We start from the raw sequence: 27143 nt of genomic DNA on the forward strand, positions 1-27143 counted from the left end.
TTCCCATTCTGGTTCAGCGATAATGAACCTGACTAGTATCCATGAGGATGCAGGTTCGATCCCTGACCTTGTTCATTGGGTTAAGGATCCAGCATTGCCGTGAGCCATGGTGTAGGTTGAAGACACAGCTTGGATCCCTCATTGCTCTGGTATAGGCCAGCAGCTGCAGCTCTGATTTCACCCCTAGCCTGGGAACTTCCATTTGTTGCAGGTATAGCCATAAAAAGCAAAAAAAAAAAAAAAAAAAAATTTCTCTTCTAATGTTCTTGTCACATTAGGTTTGACTCTTCTGTCCCCCGTCCTTCATATACAGTCAGTAAAGCCAATTTATTATAATTCACAATAACTTTTAAATGCATCCTTTTCTTTCCATCTTTTCTGCCACTTCCCCAGTTCACAATTACAGCCTTCTTTTAATGAGTTCTGCCTCCTCCTGAAGTCACCTTCTAAAATCAATACCATACCTTATTCAACATAAAAGGGAATGAACTACAGATATATGTTACCATGTAGATCTTGAAAACATTATACTAAGTGATATATATGGTATTCTGGGTTGAATAGTGATCCCCCAAAATTCATGTCCACCCAAAATCTGTGAATGTGACTGTATTTGGAAATAAGATCTTTGCAGATATACGCAAGTGAAGGTGAGGTCACAGTGAATTAAGGTGAGTCCTAAATCCAACATGACTGATAAAAAGAGGGCAATTTAGATTCACAGACACTCAGAGACACAGACACACAGAAGAGAACACCTTGTAAGTACAGAGGCAGAGGTTGCAGTAATGCATCTGCAAGCCGAAGAATGCCAAGGATTGTTAGCAACCACCAGAAGCTGTGAAGAGGGAAGGAGGGGTCCTCCTCCAGAGCCTCCTGAAGAAACATGGTGCTACTGATGCTTTGATTTCAGACTTTAACCTCCAGGATGGTCTGAGAATAAATATCTGCTTGTTAATAGCCACTCAATTTGTAGTAACTTGCTATGGTAGTCCTGGGAAATGAATACGTATAGTATGGATATACCACATCTTGTTCATCCATTCCTCAGTTTGGGTTGTTTCCACTTTTTGGCTAATAGCAGTAATGCTGCTCTGAACATTTATGAATATCTATGATTCATGTTGAGTTAATTTTTGAAAAGATATGAGAATCTGAAAAAAATGGATATGTGTATATATACATAACTGAGTCATTTTGTTGTACTGCATAAATTATCACAACACTGGAAATCAATTATCATTCAGTAAAACTTTTTTAGAAAGAAATGAGGTTTTCAAAAAGATGTTCTTTTTTACAAAATCCTATGGATATTCAGTTGATCCAGCATCATTTCTTGAAGACAATCCTTCCTCCATTGAATTACTTTTGCACCTTTGTCAAAACCCACTAGACCTTACCTGTAGTGAGTGTATTTCCAGTTTCTCTGTTCTGTTCTATACATCTAGTGTCTATCCCTTCTCCAGTACCACATAATCCTAATTACTGTAGCCACACAATACATATTAAAATCAAGTAGAATAATTCCTCCTACTTTATTCTTCTTTCTCAGACTTAAGTTATCTAGTTCCTTTGTCTTTCCGCATAAGCTTTAGATTAATCTTACTTATTGTTAAAGTTTATTCAGCTTGCTGTAACAGAATACCATAGAGTAGGTGGTTTATAATAAATTTATTTCTCACAGATCTGGAGGCTGGGAAGTTCAAGACAAGATGCTGGCAGATTCAGTGTCTGGTGAGAGCTTGGCTCCTAGGACGTCTTCTTGTTGTGTCCTCATATGGTGGATGGCACAAGAGAATTCTCAGGGGTCTCTTTCATAATGACATTAATCCCATTTATGAGGACTATGCCCCCAAATCATCTCCCAAAGGCCTCACTTCCAAATACCATCATTCTGGGGATCAGGTTTCAACATGTGAATTTTGCAGGGTGGCAAGGGAGGTGGGAGCAGGGAACACAAACATTCAGTCTATAGCATCTATATTTGCAAAAAAAAAAAAAAATAGGGCTAAATAAATTGATTATATGTAGATAACTCCCAAATTTATATCTTCAAGAGCAGCCTTTCTCCTGAGCTCCATAGTTGAACATCCAACTACCCATTTGACAGCTACATTTGAGTGTTTGATTTTAAATACGTTAACTGAGGGATGCTCATTTCATCTTCAAGTTTATCCTCTAAACTGCCCCCATCTTACTAAATGGCACCCTATTTAGCCAGATGGCAAACCCAAAACCTTCTCTACAAGAGTTTGAGTGTCTTTAAACACTCACATATATGTACATGAACCTAAACCCCACAACACATCTTTTGTCAGTTTAAAAATACCTCAGTGTTCAATTGCTCTTAGAGTAAAAGCCAAAATCCTTCCTTAAGACCAACAGGTCCTCCCTCCGATCACATACCCCTTCCAATCACATACCCCTTCTGTCACAAAGCTCCAGCCTCAGGCCTCTCTGGTCTAAGCAGGTGAAAATTGAGACACCTCCGTTGCAAAATATAGGAACTTATCGGTCCCTGAGAGTGAGCGTCTCTTATATTTTGCTCCCTAGAGTTTGCTCCCTAGCACCATCCTAGACCCAGGCTTGGGTCCAAGGTCCTTCCTGTCTTAGGGCCTTCATATTAACCACCTCTTCCACCAAGAAAGCGCTCTTCTCCCACTTTTTATGCCTGGCTCCTTCTTATCATTCATGATACTGCTCAGCTAAGCTTTCTAAGCTATCTAAAATAATAATAACAATGTATTTCCAACTAAGTCATCTAAAATAATAATAACAGTGTATTTCCAACTAAGTCATCTAAAATAATAATAACAGTGTATTTCCAACTAAGCCACCTAAAATAATAATAAAAATGGTAGCTAAGATGTATTCATCCCTTACATTGAGACTGGAGCAATTAATCCTTCAAACAATCCTATGTGGTAGATACTATCATAATCTCCATTTTGCAGATAAGGAAACTGACGCAGAAGAAAGAGGCTAAGTGAACTGCCCAACAGCATACAGATACTGGTAGTAAGTGATTTGGCTGCGAAACAACCTAAGAGGTTTGATTCCAGAAACTGAGCGCTTATTTCCTTTGGGTCACCTACAATCTGCAATAATCCTGTCTGTCCACTTGCATATTGTCTTTCTTCATTAAAATGTGAGTTCCGTGAGGCAGCTTGGTTTGTCTTTGATGTTGTCTTCTCAAACTTAGTTGTGTCTGCCTGTGCTCAATGATCCGTAACACTGATGAAATAAATGCATTTAGAAAGACAGGCCTGCCTCCCAAATCACCAAACTACTTTTAAAAACTTATCTGTGAAAATCTCTGAAGTAAATAATTCCAAAATCTTACATTAAAATTCCTTAAGAAAAAGAAATATTGCAAAATTTTCTAAGAATTGGTGAACGGTGGCTTTCTTTTAAAATACATGTGCCTGGAGTTCCCGTCATTGCTCAGTGGTTAACGAATCCGACCAGGAACCATGAGGTTGCAGGTTCGATCCCTGGCCTCACTCAGTGGGTTAGATCTGGCATTGCCATGAGCTCTGGTGTAGGTCGCAGAGGTGGCTCAGATCCTAATTTGCTATGGCTCTGGCGTAGGCCTGCGGCCACAGCTCCAATTAGACCCCTAGCCTGGGATCCTCTATATGCGGTGGGTGTGATCCTAGAAAAGATAAATAAATAAATAAATAAAATATATGTGCCCTATTCCTTGATAGGTCTACTTTTATGCGGTGGCAAAGATCATCACTGTGTTACCAATATCTCATCTAGAAGTTAGAGGCAGAAAATTGAGTTTGGGCCACTTTCACCTGGAGGTGTTTGTATTATTTACTCCGTGAAAATTTAAATCTTTTCTTCTCTCCAACTCTTGATCCATCCTCTCCCCCTTCCTCCCCTTTCTTGACTATTTCCTTTAGCGGACTGACACCATCTGGCTGGGAAAGTGTTTTGAATTTCTGAAGTTTCTAAATCTACAATGAGAACTGACATTACATGAGACTTGAATTCTCCTGGCTCTTTTGTCAGCTCCCGTTTGACTGCTGGCTTCTTGAATGTACGGATAATGCTCCTCAGGGATTCATTCTGGCCAATAACACCGGCCAGGGGACACAGGTAAATGTGGCAGGGGGAGAGGTGAAAGCGATGAGAGTGAAAGCTTAGTCTTACATGACATCGTGCCATTTAAATCCTCATTCTGCTCCCGCTACCACTGGGCAATCCTTAAAGAGCAGGAACTCCATCAAGCAAATACCCTAGAAAGAATGAAGGGTAAGTCCCCAAACGGAATTGGAAGCACCAGCCAGGAGTTCAGATTCGACGGCCAGAAGCATCAGTTTTCTCCTCCCTAGGTCTCAGGGTCACGGGAAAGGTGCCGAGGCGCGGCGCTCATCTCGCGCCTGCGCCCGAGGGCCCAAGGCCCCAAGGCCCCAGCGCTTCCCGCGCAGCCCTTCCCGCGCACCCCAGTGCGCAGGCGCGGAGGCTGCGCGGAGGACGCCCGGGAGGAGGAAGCCGGCGGGCGTGCGGCCCCTGCGGTGGGAAGTGGCCCGATGGCCATGGCGGCAGGCCAGCTTCGCGGACCTGCAGTGGCCGGTGGAGGCGAGAGTAGCGAGAGCGAGGATGACGGCTGGGAGATGGGGTATCTCGACCGGGCAGCCCAGGTAGCAGAGGAGGCCTTGTCTTGACCATACCGGGATCGGCCTCCCCTGACCACGAAACCTCTTAATTCCTCGCCTGCGTTACCCTAAATTTTTTTTCCGGTGGAAATACAGGCATTTTGACAACAAACTCTCAAAGTTTCCCTCACGTTTCCCTACTGTACTTTTCATCAGATGTGCTGTAGATTGTTGATGTAGCTCTTTACTTGGGTTTGGTCCCACCGTCATTGCCCATTCCCTTTAAAATAATTTTAGTTATGAAGTATTCACAAACTTTGTATGTTGCCTTCCTTCCCCCCACCCTCAAAAAGGGATGTACCCCAAACCAATCATTATCATTTCCTGAGGCAGTGGAAATGAATATATGTGTAACAAGAAACCTTTTTAACTTTTTGCTTTTTTTAGAAACTAAAGGGCCCGTTGCCCGTGGAAGAAAAGAATGAAACGTTTAAGAAAGCTTTGGCCGCAGGAGATATTTCATTGGTGAAGGAGCTTCTAGATTCTGGTGAGAGTTAAGGGATAGTTTCCACCTAACATAATTTTCTCGGTTCACAAGGATTCCTTATTTTAAAAGGTTTCTGTAGCTTTTCTAACGGAAGCCCAGTGAATGTTAAAGTGTCCTACATGGCTTGACTCAGTTCTGCCTTATTTTCTTCTTCTAACCACAAATTTGGAATGTCATGCTGATTACCATCAGTTCTTGCACCTTCTTCAAAAGATCTACTCTGGAGTTCCCGTCGTGGCTCAGTGGTTAACCAATCCGACTAGAAACCATGAGGTTGCGGGTTCGATCCCTGGCCTTGCTCAGTGGGTTAAGGATCCGGCATTGCCAGTGAGCTGTGGTGTAGGTTGCAGACACGGCTCGGATCCTGCGTTGCTGTGGCTCTGGCGTAGGCCGGCGGCTACAGCTCCAATTAGACCCTTAGCCTGGGAAACTCCATATGCTGTGGGAGCGGCCCTAGAAAAAGCAAAAAGACAAAAAAAAAAAAAAAAAAAAATCACTACCTGGATGCCTATTCCAGCCTGTTGGCTACTCTGTGCTTCCTTGGGAAAGTCATTTAAACTTCTGGATCATCAGTTTATGTAAAACATCATAATTCTGTCCTCTGTCCCCTATCATTTTTCTCTGTGTCAGATATTTTTTAAATTACTTTGACATGGAAATGTAAGTTGTTGACAGTGATTGAAATTATCACAAGAAGTAAGAAGCATCAACCATTTTCTTGTAAATACAAAACAAAACATTAGTACACGAAATTACATATATAAAGCAAAATGTTTTTGTTTTATGCTAGAGCTGCTGCGTAATTTTTGTGGAAGGTAAGTCATTTTGGAAACGGTACAGTTCTGGATGTGATCTCTAGTCCCACCATTTAATGGCTTTATAATCTTGACCACCTTAGGAAACCTCCTAAGCTTCAATTTCCCCCTTTTTAAAACTGGAGTGCAGTGGAGTTCCTGCAGTGGCACAGTGGGTTAAGGATCAGTGTTGTCTCTGGTGATGCAGGTTTAATCCCTGGCCCAGGAATTTCCACATGCTGCAGGTACGACCAAAAAAGAAAAAAAAAAAGGGGGGGGGATGCATTAAATCAAAGGTGTTTTTTTTTTTGTTTGTTTGTTTTTTGCGGAGGAGGGGTTATTAAAATGAAAGAATACATATAGCTCTTAGAACATACAGGTATTATATAAATATTAGCTATTGTAACAAATAAGGACTGTGTGACTGTGTACAATAGAACTTGAGTTCCTAAGTGAAGAATTAAATCGAATAAAATTTGAATAATTAAAAGAGGACTAATACTAGGATATGCACACATGCAGGAGTGTGCGCAGTGTTGGATGGGATGGAATAGGTAGAAATTTATATTAGGAAAGAGAGTTTGCTTTGGGAGTAGTGGGACTAAGTGCAGTGAAGTGGTGGAGGCTGCTGAAGGATTAGGACTTGAAAAGAGCCCACTGATAAAGTATTCAGTCAACCTTTTAAAATTAGTCTTTAATTACAAAAAAAAGTTCATTTTAAAAATACAATATTAAATAGGTATAAGTAGAAAAATATCTTTGTTCTCACTTTCATGTCCATTACCCTGAAGTCTCACTTTCACCTGTAACTAGTGCCTCCTGATTTCCTTCCAAAACACTTTAAAAAATATTTTTAATTTTTGGTTTTTCAAAGTCACACATATTTCTGTACCAGTTGAAAGGTTTAGTAAAAATGAAAGCTCCTTTTGAGTCAGCCAAAAGGAGTTCAAAGAGGTCTTCAGTTTTTGATATTCTCCTATAAACTAACATTTTCAGTTCTCTTTAAATTATTAAATATTTTAGACATTCAGAAAGATAAGGAGACTTATATTCCCCCCCTCCCCGGGGATTACCACTCTCCTAGAGTTGATATTTATCATTCCTGCTTACTATATATGTTTCTACTCCCCAAACAATAGAGTGTTACTTTGAATGTTTTTGAGCTATAAACATATTAGGTCAGTCCTTTTAAACTTATCTTTACACCATGCTCAGAGCATAATATGTTCTTAATAATTTACTTTTTTTGCATTTAGAGGCGATGATTAGTAAGAATTTTATAATAAAGTGCCATATTTGCCTATCTTTTCATATTTTTTTAACTTTTGTTGTCACAGTTTGAGCAGTGATGTCAGTAAGGAAAGAAAAATGAGAAAACAAAATGATCTTTTCTCTGATGTCATTCATATGCTTTCAGTTGCAGCAGTTTAAAGAGGAAAGTTTTTTAGAGAAGACAGCTTGGGCCAGCAGTATATGTATGTACTAAGATGGTTTATGTTGTTTTCTCCCAGTAATTATCATGCACCTTATAGCAATTAGTCAAACAATGGGGAATTTAACATATATAATTTTTCAGCTTATATTACTTAGTATTCCTACAGAAAAAAAAAAAAAAAAAGTGCGTCCTCCCCAAGTCTGTATTCCTTCAGTGATCTGGCCTTCGTCTTTGCAGATGGAACTTGAGAGCCAAAGACTCTAAAACCTACAAAATGTTAAAGGCAAGCCTGTATTCAGTGTTTTTTCATATACAGGTTTTCCTTGTTTGAAACAGAAAAAATGTTTTATTTTCTTTGTTTTCTTAAGATTAGCAGATATTTCTTAGGTTGAAGAGATGGTTTGCCACTTAAATCTTGATCTCTTTATAGAAAAGTCCTTACTTAGATTTCATGGGTTTTATTTACTGCCTCATTGACTTCTTGTCCTTGTATCATATCTTCCTTGCTCCTCCCCAGTCTTAGATTCAAACCTAGATCATTTCCACCATTTTTTTTCTTTCTTATGTGGCAAATCAATCAGTGCTATTGGGGAAAATCAGATGACTTCAAGGATTTGTGTCATTAATGATTTGAGAATTTTAAGGTCAGCTGACTCTCATCCCTTCCTTAGCAGTAATTATTCATTTCTTCCTGTCCCACTGGTAGCTATTTAAAACTTTATCCTATTCCTCAGGCCTGATATTTCATCTGTGCCTCTCCTTATTCTAGTTCACTGTCATTCATTTGTCTAAGTCAGAACTTGATAGTTATTTTCTCTTTGTTCTTTTCCAACATTCCTCTACCTCAGAGTAATTTTAAATTCTAATAACCCCGCCTTTGCAGTGGCCTTTTGTATTCCTTCTTCTCTTTCTCCACTGCCTTTGCCCTGACTTTTACATAGACTTCTAGCTTCATAACTGATTCTTCATGGCTCCTATCCCATTCTCAGCAGTGGTACCTATATTGTCTTTATGGTGTGTAGATAGATCCCTGGATCACAAAGTTCAGTCTATATTTCTTAACAGAGCTTTTATAATTTAACTCTGACCTGACAGAGTTAGCCTCATATTTAGTCAGTCACCCATGTTTAAGTTTTGCATTGGGAAAGAAGTTAAGGGAGTTTAATAAGGAACATAGTTGGTATTTGCCACCGTAGAGATGTATGATAGTTTACTAACTAAAAAGACTTTTTGCATCTGTGAAACTTTTTCCAACTGCCCTACAGAGAAAAAGGTAGCACATAAAACCCTGTTCTAATATAGATACTTAGTATAATATTATACAATTAAACATTTATCAGATCTAGTTTCTTGGAACAGAGAGAGACTTAAGTTAGCTATTTGATCAAAGTCTGTATATAAGTATTTTCTATTTTTCTGAAGCCATTATTACCAAGAAATTTGCTTCCCTTATAAAGTACGAGGTATTTGTCTCCACATGCAGTGCTTTAAGCTTATCAGGGTGACTGTTTTTGTTTGTGTTTTTTGGTGGGGAGACTTTTAAAAGCTTGTTTTTATATTGACAGGCATCAGTGTAGATTCCAGCTTTCGGTATGGGTGGACTCCCCTTATGTATGCTGCCAGCGTTTCCAATGTAGAGCTGGTTCGGGTCCTTTTGGATAGAGGTGCTAATGCAAGCTTTGATAAGGGTAAGATATTTTAAATATTTTAAATAGGTGAACATTTACTTTGTATATTTTTCTGTTTAGAAGTCTAATTATATTCTGTCTGGGTTGGTGATCTGTACTTTCCATGATCTGTTTTCATATATTCATTTTAAAGCCTTTTTCCTTGAAAATAAATGATAATAAGGGTAAGATGTTTGAGCTAACTTAACTGATTATGTTTACTGTGATTTTCTTGGTTCTCAAGCAGCTATTATGCAAAGTGAAAAAAATATTAAAGCAATTAAAAAAAAATCTTGGAGTTCCCATAGTGGCTCAGCGGGTTAAGAACCTGACTGTCTCTGTGAGGATGTAGTTTCTATCCCTGGCCTTGCTCAGTGGGTTAAGGATCCAGCGTTGCCAAAAGGTGCAGCTAGGTCGCAGATGCAGCTCAGATTCAGCACGGCTGTGGCTGTAGCGTAAGCTGGCAACTACAGCTCTGATTTGACCTCTAGGCTGGAAACTTCCATATGCCACAGGTGTGGCCATAAGTATAAAAAAAAATCTTATTAGTTATATAAATAACATTCAAAACCAAATTAGAAAGCATGGATATTTTGAAAAACTCTCCTGCCAAAGAGGTAGATTCCATTTATATTATTGTTATAACTGGTCATGTTATTACTATACGCCTTTAACTAGTATGCTAGAGAGTTTTGGTTATTTTTAAGGCAAAATTCATTGAAAGATAACATTGAAAAGCTAATAACTTAGTGGAAAATGGCTTGAAAATCATCTTTGGAATTTACAACTCTGAATTATATCAGTTAAAATTGTTTAAAGATAATTTATTAAATCCGTTTGATTCTGTCTTTGTTATTAAATAATTTCTACTCGGTAGTGCTCTGAGTCCTTCCGAAGAATAAGAATATATGTGCAAATCCTATTTAATTATTATATTGAATTACTGATTATATTTAACATGCTTACAATAGATAAATTCATAATTCAGATATAGGTTTCATTTTAGAATTAATTTTCATATTAATTTTGTACTACGTAAGGTATTGTAAAACAATTTCTATTCTATTTTCTCATTTATATATTTTATATAAATTCCCATCTTATCCAGTTTTATTTTTAATCTCCTGCTGTGATAGATTTTTCTTTTTTTATTGTATCATTTCAAAATATCACCCATTGAAAACTATAGTTAGGAATGCGATTTTTGAAATTATATAAAATAGTCTATTCAAAAACTTGAGTTTTTTTTCTCTGCTTCTTGTAATCACAGGAATACCTTACAGTTATAAAACACTTCCTATTTTTCCCAGCATGTTCACATGAATTATCTATGTATCCCACAATGGCTCCATCACTTAGAGGCCGGGTGCTAGGTCTACTAAAATAATAAACTATCACTGAAGACGCAGCTTGTCAGTGGCAGAACTAGGACTAGAATCTGTATTTCTATATTTGGTCAGTATTGAATCACTAATGTAAAGCATGGCTGCCATGTCTTTTTTTTTGTCTCTTTGGGCCGTCCATATGGAGTTCCTGGGCCAGGGATCAGAGTCGAGCCACACTTGTGACCTATACCACAGCTGTAGGAACTCCGGATTCTTTAACCCACTCTTCCCAGCTGGGGATTGAACCTGCATCATGTGCTGCAAGATCCTGCCGATCCTTTTAGGCCACAGCAGGGACTCCAGTTTTTAATTCCCCAGTTCTTACTTGAGAATTGTTTTTGTTTTGTTTTTTAATTTAACCTGTATAGCAGAGATTAACACAACATTATAAATCAACTATACTTCAATAAAAAATAAATTAAGAAAATAAAATAAATGTAAAAAATAAATGACTAACGGGGGGGGGGGGCAGAGAGGAAAACAAACCTGATCTCCATTAGTACTCTAGGAGCCAAGAGAAGTGTTTTAGGAAATGGGGCAAGCAAGAGAGATCAAGAATAAAAGGACTAAAAAGAAACCAGTAGGTGTGGCAGTTAGAACATCTTCATCAGGATGGCTTGAGCATGAGCCATATTTCAGTGCGTTGCCAAAAGAGTGAAAAGAAGTGAAACCAGCAAATATCTATCACTGTTTTTTAACCATGTGTTCAAGGCGAATTTTAATCAACCAAAAACTATTCAACTCCAGGCAGTATTTCTGTACACAGTCCATGCACTGAACCACTTTCCTGTTCTCTTGAAGAAATGACAGTAGAGAAAAGAAGTTAGTAAATAAATGATCAGTTTACTTAGGAAATTAAAGTGGTTCATCCCTGATCTCATTTTGGGGGAAAGGAGAACAAAGTTATCTGCTAAGAACAAGAGACTTGAGAATAGGTTATAGAATTTTAAGAATGCTAAAAAATATTTAGAATTTTTTGAATAAAAAATAAATTTTTTGAATAAAAATTCTAGATGTGTGTGGGGTTCTCCTGATTTTCTTTTCACTATAGATAAGCAAACTATTTTGATAACTGCATGTTCTGCTCGTGGCTCAGAGGAACAGATCTTGAAGTGTGTAGAGCTGCTACTTTCAAGAAATGCTGATCCAAATGTTGCTTGTAGGTAAGAACCTTACTCTTTGTTCAGAAATTATGAAGTTACTTTTCTTTGATTATCTGCCTGTTAAACATATGAAAGCATACTTTTTTAAAAATCATGAGCAATGTGTGTTTACTTGGCCATATAGCTAATGAATGAAAATAGATCCATAAGGTCATGGTTTTAGTTGTATAAGATTATCAAAGGAAGGGCATATCATCAAAGTAGTCTTTCTACTCTTAATTTCTAGAGGGATATCCTAAGAAGTTGAAAGAGAGGGAAAATAGAACAATAAACTATATCATTTTCCTTTGAATTACACACTCAAAAGAATATGATGGTTGAGCTGTAATAGTAGAGCCTCTTAACTTAGTATTCTGTCTGTATAGCACTTGCCCACTAAACAATTTTACACAAATACTAAGAGTTCCAGAATAATATATCAGAATGTTTCCACTTTCCTAAGACTTTTCTAATTAACTATGTTATATATCATGTATGTAAAACTGCCCAGATGCATAGAAGATAAATGTAAATATATCTTGCATCTTTTGAAATGTTGATAATAAATTAGATTGTTGCAAATTTCTGCCACTGACTTCCTTCTTATCTGGTCCCATCTTTCTGTTAAATCTGTTTGTTTTATCTAATTTTCAAAATGAAGTAAGAAGTAGCCCATTCAATAGAAATATGTCTAGTATGAATGGAATTATTATTTATACTTCATTAATGAAAATAATAAAGATGTAATGCCTGATATGTAGAAATAGCTGGATTTGACTCTAGAAGTTTTTCTTTTTCCTAATTTAGCTTAGTTTCTGTAATCTATACAGCAGCTTTGGAAGGTATTGTACAGCTTTAGATAATTCCCAGATCTTTTCTGAGATGCAGAGATTTTGATGTAGTAGAGTGGCTCCAGCAAGGTCTGTTTGGTCTCCCAGTGGCTATTTGGCAATGTTTGGAAACATTTTTTTTTTTTTTTTTTTTGTCTTTGCTATTTCTTTGGGCCGCTCCCGTGGCATATGGAGGTTCCCAGGCTAGGGGTCGAATCGGAGCTGTAGCCACTGGCCTACGCCAGAGCCACAGCAACGCGGGATCCGAGCCGCGTCTGTAACCTACACCACAGCTCAAGGCAACGCCGGATCGTAAACCCACTGAGCAAGGGCAGGGATCGAACCCGCAACCTCATGGTTCCTAGTCGGATTGGTTAACCACTGCGCCACGACGGGAACTCCTGGAAACAGTTTTGATTGTCGCATCTGGGAGATGCTACTGGCATTTAATGGCTAGAGACCAGGGATGCTGCTAAACAACCTGAGGACAAAGAATTGTCCATCCCAAAATTTCAAAAGTGCCAAGGTTGCAAAATCTAGTGTGAGAAAAGTCAAAGCTTATAGATAATCAGTATTTAACAAATAAAAATTTAAAAATAACTGGGAAAGAGGCTACCTGCAAATTCTTAGCAAGTCAATCCACAGGCACTTTTAATCTGTCATTTATGGTATGATCCCTAGGTAGGTATAACTTTTGGATCTGATTAAACCTTAGAATTGGGAACTTCAGCATACCTTGCTAATGTAAACTTCAGTGGGCACTGTAATACTGATTTGTACTTTTAGAAGTGGCTTATGATAAGATCAGCCTTTCTGGAGTCATCGAAAATTGTTTTTTTGTTGGTGTTCTTCAGTTTTTTCCCTACTTCTGTAAGACACAGATATTGAAGTCATGACCCTCCCAATCACTTACTATCTTGTAAACACACTAAAAGAGAATTCAAGCAAACCATTATCATAGGTTCTAGACTATTCTGCTTCCTCAAGAACTAGAAGATGTCCTTTAGATACATAGGGAATATTTGGAAAAAAACATATTTCATTTGAATTAAAATAACACAAGGTTAGCATCTCAGGCTAAAATTAGAAGGCAACCACACAATTTCCAAACTGAAAAACCTAGAAAAGTTGATGAATTTGAAAGAGCATAAGATTTAGATTGGTATGTACTCAACCAAAATAGAGAATTTTAAAACATGGTTGAAGAAAAGAGCAATCTGGGAGTTCCCTTCATGGCTCAGCAATTAATGAACCCGACTAGGATTCATGAGATGCAGGTTCAATCCCTGGCCTCGCTCAGTGGGTTAAGGATCTGGCATTGCTGTGAGCCGTGGTGTAGGTTGAAGACGCGGCTTGGATCTGATGTTGCTGTGGCTGTGGTGTAGGCCGGCAGCTATAGCTCTGATTTGACCCCTAGCCTGGGAACCTCCGTATGCCATAGGTGTAGCCCTAAGAAGCAAAAAAAGAGGAAAGAGAAGTCTGTATCTTATTAACAGATGTGAGAAATAGCTGATGAAACAAGCTGTTCAACTGTTTTTTATTTTAATGCTTGAAGCATAAAGCAATAAAATGATTGAATTGTGTTTTCTTGTAGAAAATAAAGATCTTGATAGCGCTGAAGAGAGTAGGTCATGGCAAAAAGTGCTTTTAGGTTGCACGTTTTACGAGGATAGCATTCGTGGACCTGTAGAGGTAGCATGCTGGCTGTATAAAAGAAAAAATCTCAGGACATAAGACAGTACAATGAAATTTGGGGAAATTTTATAGATAATTCACTAGCAGTGGCAAACAATGAAACCTATTAGAAGTTCGGGAGTTTTAGTGTCATGTATCAAATGCCAGAAGATATAAGGTATACATGAGGGAACTATTATTCAGATATAAAAGAGCAAAACATATTTAGATGAATTTACATTCAAGCTGTTGATGTAGCCTCTTTGGTTGAACAGTTCTTCTGCTGAGAAAAATTACCTCTCAAGAAAAAGAGAACAGAGGGAAGAGTAAACCGTGAAATATAAATGGATAATTTTCGTGACAGCTTGATGGTCATATACTTGCCAGCTGCAGAGGAAGTTGACCTGTAACTACTTCTTCTCTTTTTTAAACTAAAATAAGATCACTAGTCTTATTTCATGTAGTGAAAATAATAGAAAAGTCTTAGAGGTCAACCTCTTAAACTAGAAGGCAAAAGTCTCAGTTTTGGTATATCAAGTAGCCCAGAAGCCCTTCTGATTTCTGTGGATATAACTCAAAAGACAGTCTTAGTTTGCATATAATATGGAAAAAAGAAAAGGAGGGTTTTACCTGTATTAGGAAGATAATTCTAGATTTTATAATGGAGTGAGTCACTTAAATAAAATGTATGACATGGTTTTGTATGCACCAAAAGTGAATAAAAGGATAAAAATTAAGAGGAAATTGTAGGATTCCCTATATACTTAAAGGTCTTACTGAATGGTACTGAGGAAATTCTGTAATAGTTAAAAATTTTTTATTGTGTATAATTTACATTCAGTGAAATATTCAGATTTTCAGTGCACAGTTGGATTCGTTTTGACAAATTCTTCCATTTGTGTAACTCACACCCCAAAATAGAACTTTTCTATCATCCCAGAAAGTATGCTGAAACTTATTTCTATCACTATAAGATTATTTTTGCTATTATAAAATGTTACATAAATATACAGAATTTTTGTGCGTATCTGAATTTTTTTCACTCAAGATAAGTGAGATTCCTCCATGTTGTGTGTATTAATCTTTTTTTAACTTTTTGCAGAGTGTTACTCCACTGTATTGATAGTCTGTACTAATTTAAAGAGGTATGACAAAGTCTTTATGGCCTGACCAAAAATAACTGACCCAGTAGTTCAGAGAATCATCTTGGAAATTGAAAGAAAAGACAGAATAGTCTATTTATTTATTTATTTTTTGGAGGAATTCCATTTATTGTGAATGCATTCACAATACATATTTATTGGAAGGCTCAATTATTCAGTGAGAAATACTGAGTGTTTATAAAATTTTTAGAAATGGCAGATTCACAGAACATGCTAGTAGAATAGTCTATTTAAAAAGCTGTTAAATTGTTAGAATACTTCAGCAGGTGGAACGGAAAGCCTGGTAATGCTTGCTCTGTGCTCAGGCAGCGTGAGTGCTGACAACATGGTACGTGTTTCTTTATCCCTAGCAGCTCTTGAGAGCAGGTCCAGGTGCCTAGAGCCAGTCCCTTGGCTTGGCTTCCACAGTCATCTTCATCTCACTCCTTTCTTGAACCCTTCCTAGATTCCCATCTTTTCCTCTAAAGTTTCCATAAAACTATTAATTCCTACCTTTCCCTTTTTTCTGGAAAAAGCTTTTAAGTTGTAAAATACTTATAACATGAAATGTGCCTTTTTTAAATGTACAGTTCAGTGTATTTTTTGACTAAACTTTCGTCCCAGGCATCTGAGGCTTGCAGTTTTTTTTGAGTAATGCCTACTTTTCTAGGCTTAGTTCTTAGTTAAGCTAGAGACAAGCATTTTGTCACTTGAGATAGCTCTAACTGAGCACTTTACGTAATGAATGCCTATTGGTGTTTGTTGTTTGATTTGCTTCAGCAAGCTGTTTATGTTTGTGGGTTGAACATCAGTATTAGTAATTGCTCTTATCATTTACAGCTTTTCTTTTACTCCCTTAGCCATTGTTATGGTGAGCATTTAATAATATTCAAATTTATTAAAGATTATTTAAAGGAGCAAATCGCAACTGCTTTGAAGTTATATGTTGTTCCCAAATTTTGTGTATGAGTAGCCTTTCAGATATGCTAGTACATTTAATTCCTTCATGTCCACGTGTTTTGGCAACATTTTCTTAGTTTTTTCCAAATTTCTCTGTTTCATCTTAAAAATGTCTAATGAGGAAAACATCAATTGAATGTGGTAAGTATTACTGAGATATCTCCATTTGCCCCTTGAACCGTTATTATTACAAGCGTCTTAATTTTGGGTTGACACTTTGGTTCTGGAGAAGTATAATCCACTATCTCTTTAAATACTACCTCTCTCCTGTTCTCTTCTCTTTCTGGGTCTCTGATTATTTGTCTGTTAGATTTTGTCACTGTATCCACAATGTCTTTCGTCTTTATTTTCCATCTTTTTCTTTTACTATGCCACATTCTATATAAATAGCTTCTTATCTGCCTTCCAGGTCACTGAATCTCACTTCACTAGCTTCTAATTTAAACTCATCAATTGATTTTATAATTTCAGTTACTTTTTTATTTCTAGAAATTCTTTTTGATTCTTTTTAAAATTGGCAGGATAATGAAGTTATAAAGTGTTATAAAGAAGTTTATAGCCTTTTGTTCTTTAAAAATATTTTCAAGCTCTAATTCAGAACTTCTTTAATAAGATAAACATATGACCTAGATGAAACAGTTAAAAAATCTCAGTATGTGAGATTTTTGTGGGTCTGTTTCTATTAGCAGTAGTTTCTCATGCTTCTCACTCATGACTGGGTGCTAGTCATTAGGTTTTAAAACTTACTCGTAGGAATAATATGAAGCTTAGGATGATCCATCAAAGAGGATTTTGTATATTTTTTAAAGGTGCATAAAGCACTGTTAGTCCAGGACTCATATAATTTGAGTTTAGGGGTTGAAGTTCCCTGGAACATTTTTGTGATGAAAACCTAAACAGCTGGTTTATTTCTGGTTCATCCTCAGCCTGAAGATGTAGTCCTTAGAGTCCCAGCTTGATGAGTCTTGAGTATAGTTTAGTAAACTCTACTTCGTAATGGCCCAATGCTTTGAATTTTGTTCATTTTGAAGCCCAAAGCAACCAAAGTGACAGCTTAGTTTTACATTGGGTTCTCATGAACTGCCAAATACCCTCAAGGTGAAAGCAACTGTTGAATGCTAAATTTGTTAATTCACCTCTTTGGGGATTTTCCACCTAGATTTTGGTTCAGTAGTTCTTTGATATCTTATAGTTCTTCAGTCTTTAAGAAATTAAAAAAATTTTTTCATCTAGCTATTTTAAATGCCTTCACAATTTTTTCATACAATTTTAATCCAAGTTATTTAGCTTGCCATTACTAGAAGTAGAAATCAGCATCTTCTAAATTTTTTGTTTTTTATTTATATATCTTTTGTCATCTCTTTAACACTTTATATTCCATGTAGACTTTTTAAAAATCTTGTTGCAAATGGCATTGCTTTATTACTTAATAATCAGTTAGATGTTACTACACACATTTCTACCTTGTTTTTTTATTACTTTTATTAATTAAAAAAATTTATTTTCCTTCCTGTGGAATAGGAAAAAAAACTGACAACTTGAAAGCCATTTTTAAATTAACCACACTTCATTTTTTATGTTTCTCTTGGATCTTGCCACTGACAATACTAAGTGTACTGTGTCTAGCAAATATGGAAATTTAATTCTGATTTATTTATTTTGGCTTCAGAATTTGTTTCTGGGTTTAGGTTTTTTGTTTTAAAATAAAACATTTATTCAATGTTTCCTGTGTACCAGGCACTATGTTAATTGCTGTTAAATATGTTGTCTGATATAACCCTTACTGCTCCGTGGTAGATGGTATGTTATTTTTGCAGAACAGAAAGTTGGCACTCAAGTATTTAAGCCTTTGAATGTGTCAAAGGTTTGGTAAGGAAATTTACAAGTTTGATATGAACAGGATCCACCATTGGAATATATTTATATTCCCTGTCTTATCTATGTTGAGGATTTTTTGACACAACCAGTTTAAATAGCATGTCTTTTCTAATTGTTGCCAAACACATGTTTTAAATTGCCTTATCTCTAGGCTTTTCCCTCTTTCCCTAAATTATTGTAGATACTTGAATATTTTCACTTGACAAACTCCACAGATTGCAAAGGGAAGTATGTGAACAGAAAAACATTATCACTTTAATTCAGTATAATTGTATTTAGCTCTGAAAACAAGATGACTTGTGACTAAATTAATTGAAAGTTGGCAGTTGTGCCATACTGTGGACTTTATTATTCCTTATTTTTTATATTAATGTAATAACAGATGATATATTAAAGTCTAAACATTCCATATTAAACTATTAGATACATGATAAAATTTAAAACCCTCTTCAGTCTAGCCTTAAATTTGCAACAATTTTTATTGTTGGAGTAATAATAAGCCTTTAAAAAGTATATATAATTAATTTCTACTTTTAGGAATTGTGTGCTTTTTCCTCTAGTTTACTAAAACGTTTTCTTATATTTAAAAAGATATATTTTCTTTACATTTAGAAGGCAATTTTTCTGGCAGACGAGTTTGTTATATTCAGAATGCTTAGTCATGAGTTAAAGGTTTTGTAAAATGATGTGGTATTTTAATTTCAATAGATGTTTTATTACCATTGATAAGACAGCACACATTAACTAATGTCCAAAGTTTTGACGTAATCATTGTGTGATTGTTAACTTGTTGGATGTTATTGCCTTTACAGAAAATACTCTGGGAAAAATGTTGCTTTCTTTATCACAGTATAAATTTAGTTGTAAATGTCACTGGAACAGTTTGGTAGATAGAGGTGTAATTTTAGATTACAATATTAACTTGTTTTCTAGTTGTAAGTAATGATCTGACATATCTTTGCTCTGAAAACATAGGCAAAAGTAATAAAATATTTTCAGAAAAGAAATTTTAAATAGCTTATTTAGAAAACATTACTAGGAATTATCATTTCGTGATTTTTAAATTTTTAAATAGATTGCCTGTCCATATCCTGTGCTCATCTTTTTATTTACCTGTCTTTATCTGCATACAGGAGCTGTTCTTATATTTATCAGTTTCACATATATGCAAATGGTAACCCATATCTTAGTGTCTGTTACCTTGTGTATATACGGCATAGGAGTAATTGCTATAAACATATGTGAGATCTGCTTGGTCTTTTTGAAAGCACAGAATGGAGAGGATAGGGGTGAGAAAAGCTAGCAGATGAAAGCCCTTGGCCCTCATCTCTCAAAACACGTGCACAGAAACCCTGATTAAAGCAAAAACAAAAACCTTTCAAATTCTGATTTGACTTTATCTTATTTGTGTCTGACTCCAGTGTTACATTGTGTGCTCAATACCAAAGCTTCTACCTGAAAGAAACCCATTCAGTTCTTCTGTTTAATTGTGGTCACATGGTCATATCTAACTTCAAGGGAGAGGGAAGTACAATCTTACTGTGTTCACAGAAGGAGAATCAACAATATTGTTGGGTGGACAGCCCTGGTGATTTACTATGTCACCCTACATGTATTTTCTTCATGGCCATAATAATTGTATTTCCTTTTTAATATGTGCTTAAAGCAATAGTTAATTTTGAATTTTGAACATAAATTTATACCAAGAAAAATTGCTATTTATCTCACACTTTTTCCATTCACTTTTTTTACTTAATGAATTTTATTACATTTATAGGTATACAACAATCATCACAATCCGTTCACTTTTATATATAATGTGTCCCTAATTTGTTCTTTCTTTGTTATATCTCTCAGATTTGTTACAGTTTTGATATTTATCATCCCACCTTAGGGGTGACTTTAATAGCCTCCTAATTTATACACACACACACACACACACACACACACATAGATATATATATATATATTTTTTTTTTGGTCTTTTTGCCTTTTCTAGGGCTGCTCCCACGGCATATGGAAGTTCCCAGGCTAGGGGTCTAATCGGAGCTGTAGCTGCCAGCCTACACCAGAGCCATAGCAATGCGGTATCCGAGCCACATCTGCAACCTACACCATGGCTCACAGCAACGCCGGATCCTTAACCCACTGAGCAAGGCCAGGGATCAAACCTGCAACCTCATGGTTCCTAGTCAGATTCGTTAACCACTGCGCCACGACAGGAACTCCCTAGTTGATATTTTTGATTGCACTCTCTACTTTAGTCAATCCTATATGCTGTTAGCTATAGAACCTACTTCCTTTAGTCTATTGGGTGAAATCCAAATCTCTCCATAATATGATCCGACCTTATTCTCGCTACTCCATACAATTTCAACTATGTTCCTTAGACATGTAGTCTTTCCTGCCTCTTATGTTTTGTTTTTGTTATTCTTGAATTTGGAATATCCTTTCCTCCCCTCATTGTGCATTCAAATTATGCCTTCAAGGGCCAAATTAATAATAGTCTGTTAAGCTTCCCTATGTTGTTATAGCCTAAAGAGTGCTTTTTGTTTAGAAGCTGTGATTTTGGGTGGGTGATTGTCTTGTTTAGCACATGTTTATACATGTCATGTATTGTCCTCTCATTGTTTCATGTATGAAAGTCTTAATTTTACTGTAAGTCACTTGACTACCATGGCACTATATGTATTTTTCAGCTCCTTCACAATTATTTCATGTAACATTTATCAGCTTTTTTATTGAATTTAATAGATTTGATACAGAATGATAATTTGTATAATTATGAAACTTAACTGAAACATATCATTTATGAAGTAGTTGATATATTAGTCCGTTTATACCACAGAAAGTACGAACCATGACTTAGAGCCTGAAGATCTGGGTCTAAATACTATCTCAATGACTTGTCCAAGCTAATATGACTATTAAGTCTTTTTGAAATCTTTGAGGCTCAGTTTCTTCTACCACTGAGAGATATGATACCTAGCCAGCTAGCATGATGTCTATGAAAATTTTTAAAAGGTAATGAATATGAATATTGCCTTTTCATAGTACTGGGGCTTAACTAAATGTTACATTTACTTAAATTGATAATATTTCCTGTGCTGTATTGAGAGCCATTATTTCCAAAATGTTAATTTTTTATTGATTTATAAACTAAACTAATACAGATATATACTATTTTTCTTTAAAAATTATCATTTTAATAAGATATACATAAATGCATAAGTATATTAATTCTTACCTGTTGTGACTAAACATTTAAAAAAGATTATTTCAATATGACAGTAATATGGATTATCATTGCTGTGGGACAGGAATAAATAAACTAGAAGACACTGATGAAAGAAATAAAAGATGACACAAATAGATGGAAAGATATATCATGTACTTGGATTAGAAGAATTAATATTGTTAAAATGAACATACTGTCCAAGGCAATATACAGATTCAGTGTTATCTCTGTCAAATTACTAATGGCATTTTTCACAGAACCTGAACAAAAAAATTTTTAATTTGTATAGAAATACAAAAGATCCCAAACAGCCAAAGCAATCTTGAGAAAGAATGGAGTTGGAGGGATCAAGCTGCCCAACTTTGGACTATACTACAAGGGTACAGTAATCAAAACAGTATGGTACTAGAGCCAAAACAGATACACAGATCAATGGAACAAGATAGAAAGTCCAGAAATAAAACCACATACTTATGGCCAGTTAATCTATGACAAGGGAGGCAAGAATATGCAACAGAGAAAAGACTGTCTCTTCAATAAGTGGTGCTGGGGAAACTGGACAGCCACATGTAAAAGAATGAAATTAGAACACTCTGTAACACCCCCCACAAAAATAAATTCAAAATAGATTAATATAAGACCAGATACTAATAAAACTCCTAGAGGAAAACATAGGCAAAACACTTTTTGAGTATAAATTATAGCACTGTTTTTTGTATATATCTCCTAGAGTAATGAAAATAAAAATAAACAAATAGGACCTATTTAAAATTAAAAGCTTCTGTTTAGCTACTGCTGAAATTGGGCCTCTCCCTAGTGCCACATAGAAACGCAAAGACAGTTTTGGATAAAAGACAAAAAAAAATAGGTTTTATTGCTTTGCCATGTAAAAGAGGCCAAGAATGGTCAAAAGATCTAAACAGACATTTCTCCAAAGAAAACAGACAGATGGCCAAAAAGCACGTGAAAAGATGCTCAACATCCCTAATTATTAGAGAAATGCAGATCAAAGCTACAGTAAGGTATCACCTCATACCAGTCAGAATGGTTATCATCAGAAAGTCTACAAATAATAAATGCTGGAGCAGATGTGGAGAAAAAGGAACCCTCCTATACTATTGGTAGGAATGTAAATTGGTTCAGCCGCTATGGATAACAACATGGAGGTTCTTTAAAAACTAAAAATAAGCGTTGCCTGGCGGTTTAGCAGGTTGGGGATCCAGTGTTGTCACTGCTGTGGTGCAGATTTGATTCCTGATGTTGGAACTTCCACATACCGCAGATATGGCCCAAAAAGATAAATAAATAGACCTAAAAGAGTTACCATATGATCCAGTGATCCCACTTCTAAGCATATCCAGAGAAAACTCAATTCAAAAAGGTACATGCACTCAGGTGTTCATAGCAGCATTGTTTACAGTAGCCAAGACATGGAAGCAACCTAAATGCCCATCAACAAATGAATGAATAAAGATGTGGTGTTTGTGTATATGTGTATACATACAAAAGGGAATATTGTTCAGCCATAAAAAGAGTGAAATAAAGCCATTTACAACAACATGGATGGACCTAGAGATTATCATACTAAGTGAAGCAAGTCAGACAAATATCATATGATACCACTTATACATGGAATCTAAAAAAAATGATACAAATGAACTTCTTTTAAAACAAATAGATTCACAGACATTGAAAACCAACTTAAGGTTACCAAAGGGGAAAGGTGGGAGGGAGGGATAAATTAGGAGTTTGAGATTTACATATGCACAATACTATATATAAGCTAGATAACCATCAAGGGCCTACTGTATAACACAGGTAACTGTACTCAGTATCTTATAATGGAAAAGATCTGAAAAGATTATATATATGTGTGTGTGTGTATAACTAAATCACTTTTATGTACACCTGAAACTAACACAACATTGTAAATTAACTACACTTCAATTGGAAAAATCAAAAAAAAATTTTTAAACATAAAGGATTGTTAAAAAGTTTAATAAAGTAAAATGTACTTAAATCTCAAAAATACCCAAATATATTTTATGTATTATGACAGATTTTTCTACATATTAGCATCTCTGAGATTGGTATGCCTCCAAAACTGATGGTGTCTTAGACCAAATGAAATATAGTAATTTGTTGCTTAACCTATTTTAGTAGTTTTGTCTTAATGTATATTTTTTGTATTCAGGAATGACCAGTGGTATTAGAAGTCCTAGGAGAAGTTAACAGTGTAAAAATAACATTTTAAGTTTTCTCTCGTAAGATCATAGCTTTCAAAAATTAAATTTTTTCTTATTTAAACATATTCTATTTTAGCATTTTCCCACCAGAATAGTTACTTTCTATATATTAATGGTCTGTGCTGAAGAATTTTAGTATGATTACTGATGCAAGTGAAGCATAAGATATAAATAATTAATATATTTTTCCATTATACTACCCTGTATACACATACAGATGATATTTTCATTAATAGGGAATATAGTGCTACAGTTATGTTTCCTTTTGGAAAATCTTCCCTCATGCCAGTGTTAAAGCAATAACCTTATGAATATATGGAAATGAATCCATTCTTGCTGGGAAAGATTATATCACCTCTTAATACATCTCTGTGGAAATCTGCAATTATTAGGACCTTTTATTTAGTCAGGAATTTATTGGATCCTAATCTTGTGAAGATACTAATTTTTAATATCCATTGGCACTTATTAAAGCTAATAGAAGACATAAACATTAAGAGAAGCTATGCAAAACTCCATATCAAAGCAATAATTCATATAGTCTTTGAAAGTTATGTTTTGCCTAATGAATCTAATTTTGCTTTAATTATGTTTTAAATAAAGTAATACAGGCCCTTTGTATCCCCCTCAGTCATACTCACTTTTCTTCCTACTTTCCCAGAGGTAACCAGTCTTATAATTTGCGTGTGTGTGTATATTTCCTGCCCATGTTACAGTATATATTACATATATATAGTCATCCATCCCTCTGTAAAAATTAGATAGTGAAATCTGGCATATCTTTTAATTCCACTTTTTTACTGAGATATGGTTTATAAAGTGAAATACCATAGATCATAAGTGTACCTTTTGAATTATATATTTCTACCCATGCAGCTCTCACATCTCTTTCAAAATACAGAACATTTTCCATTACTCTAGGAAGTTCCCTTAGGTCCTTTTGAAGACAATTGCTTGAACCCTAGAAGCAAAACTCTTATTTTTTCTCTCTCCTGAGTTGGTGTTTTGGTTAGTACATCATACATTATATACATGCTTAGTGTCTGAATTCTTTAATATAGCATTTTTTAGATTTGGCCATGTTTTATGTATCAGTAATTTATTTCTTTTTATTGCTAAGAAATAGTCCAATATATCAAAGTTTTTTTTAATTCTCTTAGTTTTCCTTTTTTATTGATTTCTAGTCCACACCTATCAGAGAACATATTCAGTATGATTTTAGATCTTTGAAATTTGTTTAGACTATGGCCCAGCCTGTGATCAGGTTTTGCACATGTTCCATGTACACTAGAAAAGAATGTAATATGGCAGTAGTTAGGTGTGAATGGTCTATGTGTATTAGTCAGACAACATTTATTAGTTTCATTGTTCATATCTTCTAAATGACTAATAATTTTTTTTTGCTTGTTGTTCTACCAGTTAACTGTAATTTGTATTTTGTTGAACTTTTGCTTTTAAGGCCACCATACTCCTGATGCAGTAACCTTTTATTCTTATGAAGTGTGCTCCTCTGTATGCTTAGTAATTATTCTTTATTGTAATATACTCTAATACTAGTATAGTTATTATCAGTTTTCTAGTGTTTGTGTGATATAGCTTTTTCCATTCTTTTGCTTTCAACCTTTTCATGTTTTTACCTAAGCAACATGTAGTTCTTTTATCTAGATTGATTAATAATTGTTTCCGTTTAATTGGAATATTTAGTCCATTTGCATTTAGGGTACATATTGATATATGTTCCATTTAATGAGTGTTCTTTTTTCTAAGATTGTTTCTACATTAACTTTTTTCTCCCGCGCATATGGAGGTTCCCAGGCTAGGGGTCGAATCGGAGCTGTTGCTGCCAGCCTACGCCAGAGCCACAGCAACGCGGGATCCGAGCTGCGTCTGTGGCCTATACCACAGCTCACGGCAACGCCTGATTCTTAATCCACTGAGCAAGGCCAGGGATCAAACCCACAACCTCATGGTTCCTAGTCAGATTCATTAACCACTGCGCCACGACGGGAACTCCTGAATTAACTTTTTTATTATTCAGTTTTCTGTCTTGCTAGTTACTCATTCTTCTATTACTCTTTGAATGGCTACTCTAGAGATTATAACATGTATTCTCTACTTCTTAGAGTCTATTATAAATTAGTACTTTTACCAATTCCTGGACAGTGGCAAGAATCTTAGAATATTTTAACTCTACTTGTCCATCCCACCTCTGTCTTGTGCTATTATTATCATATATTCCAGGTCTATATGTATTTTAAACCTCATAATATATTATTAGTATCATTTTATGGTTGTCAATTACATTGTTATTATTTACTTTTATTTAGATTTACTCACATATTCATTCTGGTCCTCCATTTCATCCTATATTTTGATATTTCAGTCAGAGGTTATTTTTCTTCTGAAAACCTTTCTTCAGTGTATTTGCTGGTAACAGTCTTTTTCTTTGAAAATCTTTTTATTTCACCTTAATTTTGAAAGTTATTTTCATTGAACATAGATTTCTAGGTTAGAAGTTAACTTCCCTTGGTATTTTAAAGCTATTATTTTATCTCCTAGCCTCCATCATTTCTGTTGAAAAGCTGTTAGTCTTATTGTTGATCCTTTGAAGGTATTGTATTTTATCTTGTGATTGTTTTTAAGATTTTCCATCTGTCTCTTGTTTGGGGAAACTTAGCTATGATAACCCTAGGTATAGTTTTCTTTAAATCTGTTCAGCTTGGGTTTCATAGAACTTGAATCTGTCATTTGTACATTTCATCGTATTTCTAGTATTTCTTGCAGATACTACTCTTGCCTCATTCTCCCTCTTCTCTCTGACTGAGATTTAGACCATTACACCCATGTCACAATACATCTTATAACATAGTTTCCTGGGTACTTCTTCCTGGCCTGGCTTCCAGGTTACTAATCTTCAACTGTAGCTAATCTGCTATTAAACCCATCTATCACCTTCTTAATCTCAATAATCCTATTTTTCAGTTCCAGAATTTCTACTTGCCTCTTTTTTCCCCTAAAATTCAGTTCTTTTTCTTCTTTTTCTTTTGCTTTTTTTTGGGGGGGGGGGAACGAGGGGGGCTGTACCCATGAAATGTGGAGGTACCCAGGCTAGGGGTTGAATTGGAGCTACAGCTACCAGCCTATGCCATAGCCACAGCAACTCCACAGGGTCCGAGCCCTGTGTCCCACCCACACCACAGCACATAGCAATTCCGGATCCCTGACCTGCTGAGCAAGGCCAGGGATTGAACCTGCATCCTCATGGACACTAGTCGGATTCGTTTCTCCTGCACCACAATGGGAACTCCCAATTCTTTAATTAAATTCTTTTTTTTTCTTTCTATTTTCTGGAACATATTAATCACATTTTAAAGTGTATCTGATACCATCTATAGATCTGTTTTTGGTATTTCTCTTTTCTTTTGGTCACTTGGTTCTGTCTCCTAAAATCCCTAGTAATTTTTGATTGAATACTGGATATCATGTATAAACATTTGTATGGTTCTCTTTCCTTCCAGAAAATATTTAATTTTCTTCTAACTGGTGGTAAGAACCTTGATCTAATCAGGGATCACAGTGGTTCAGAGCTGGATGTGTT

The 27143-nt window shown here is 35.7% G+C and overlaps 1 protein-coding gene across 4 annotated transcripts in view; it reads left to right on the top strand.

Moving 5' to 3' along the window:
• Positions 1-4456: 4456 nt before the first annotated feature.
• The window catches only part of ASZ1 (ankyrin repeat, SAM and basic leucine zipper domain containing 1), a 52096-nt gene continuing 29409 nt past the window's right edge, over positions 4457-27143 (top strand). For all 4 annotated transcript variants that reach the window (XM_021079021.2, XM_085005598.1, XM_085005599.1 and 1 more), the window contains exons 1-4: positions 4457-4652; positions 5055-5154; positions 8949-9071; positions 11487-11598. In XM_021079021.2, coding sequence (XP_020934680.1) covers positions 4542-4652; positions 5055-5154; positions 8949-9071; positions 11487-11598 — 446 coding nt within the window. In that variant the 5' untranslated portion in view covers positions 4457-4541. The remainder of the gene's footprint in view (positions 4653-5054; positions 5155-8948; positions 9072-11486; positions 11599-27143) is intronic.

The sequence above is a fragment of the Sus scrofa genome, chromosome 18, assembly GCF_054392235.1.
Source record: "Sus scrofa isolate SSC_HxYL_T2T_F1_AM1 chromosome 18, Sscrofa_HxYL_maternal_Yorkshire_Landrace_v2.0, whole genome shotgun sequence".
Taxonomy (NCBI): domain Eukaryota; kingdom Metazoa; phylum Chordata; class Mammalia; order Artiodactyla; family Suidae; genus Sus; species Sus scrofa.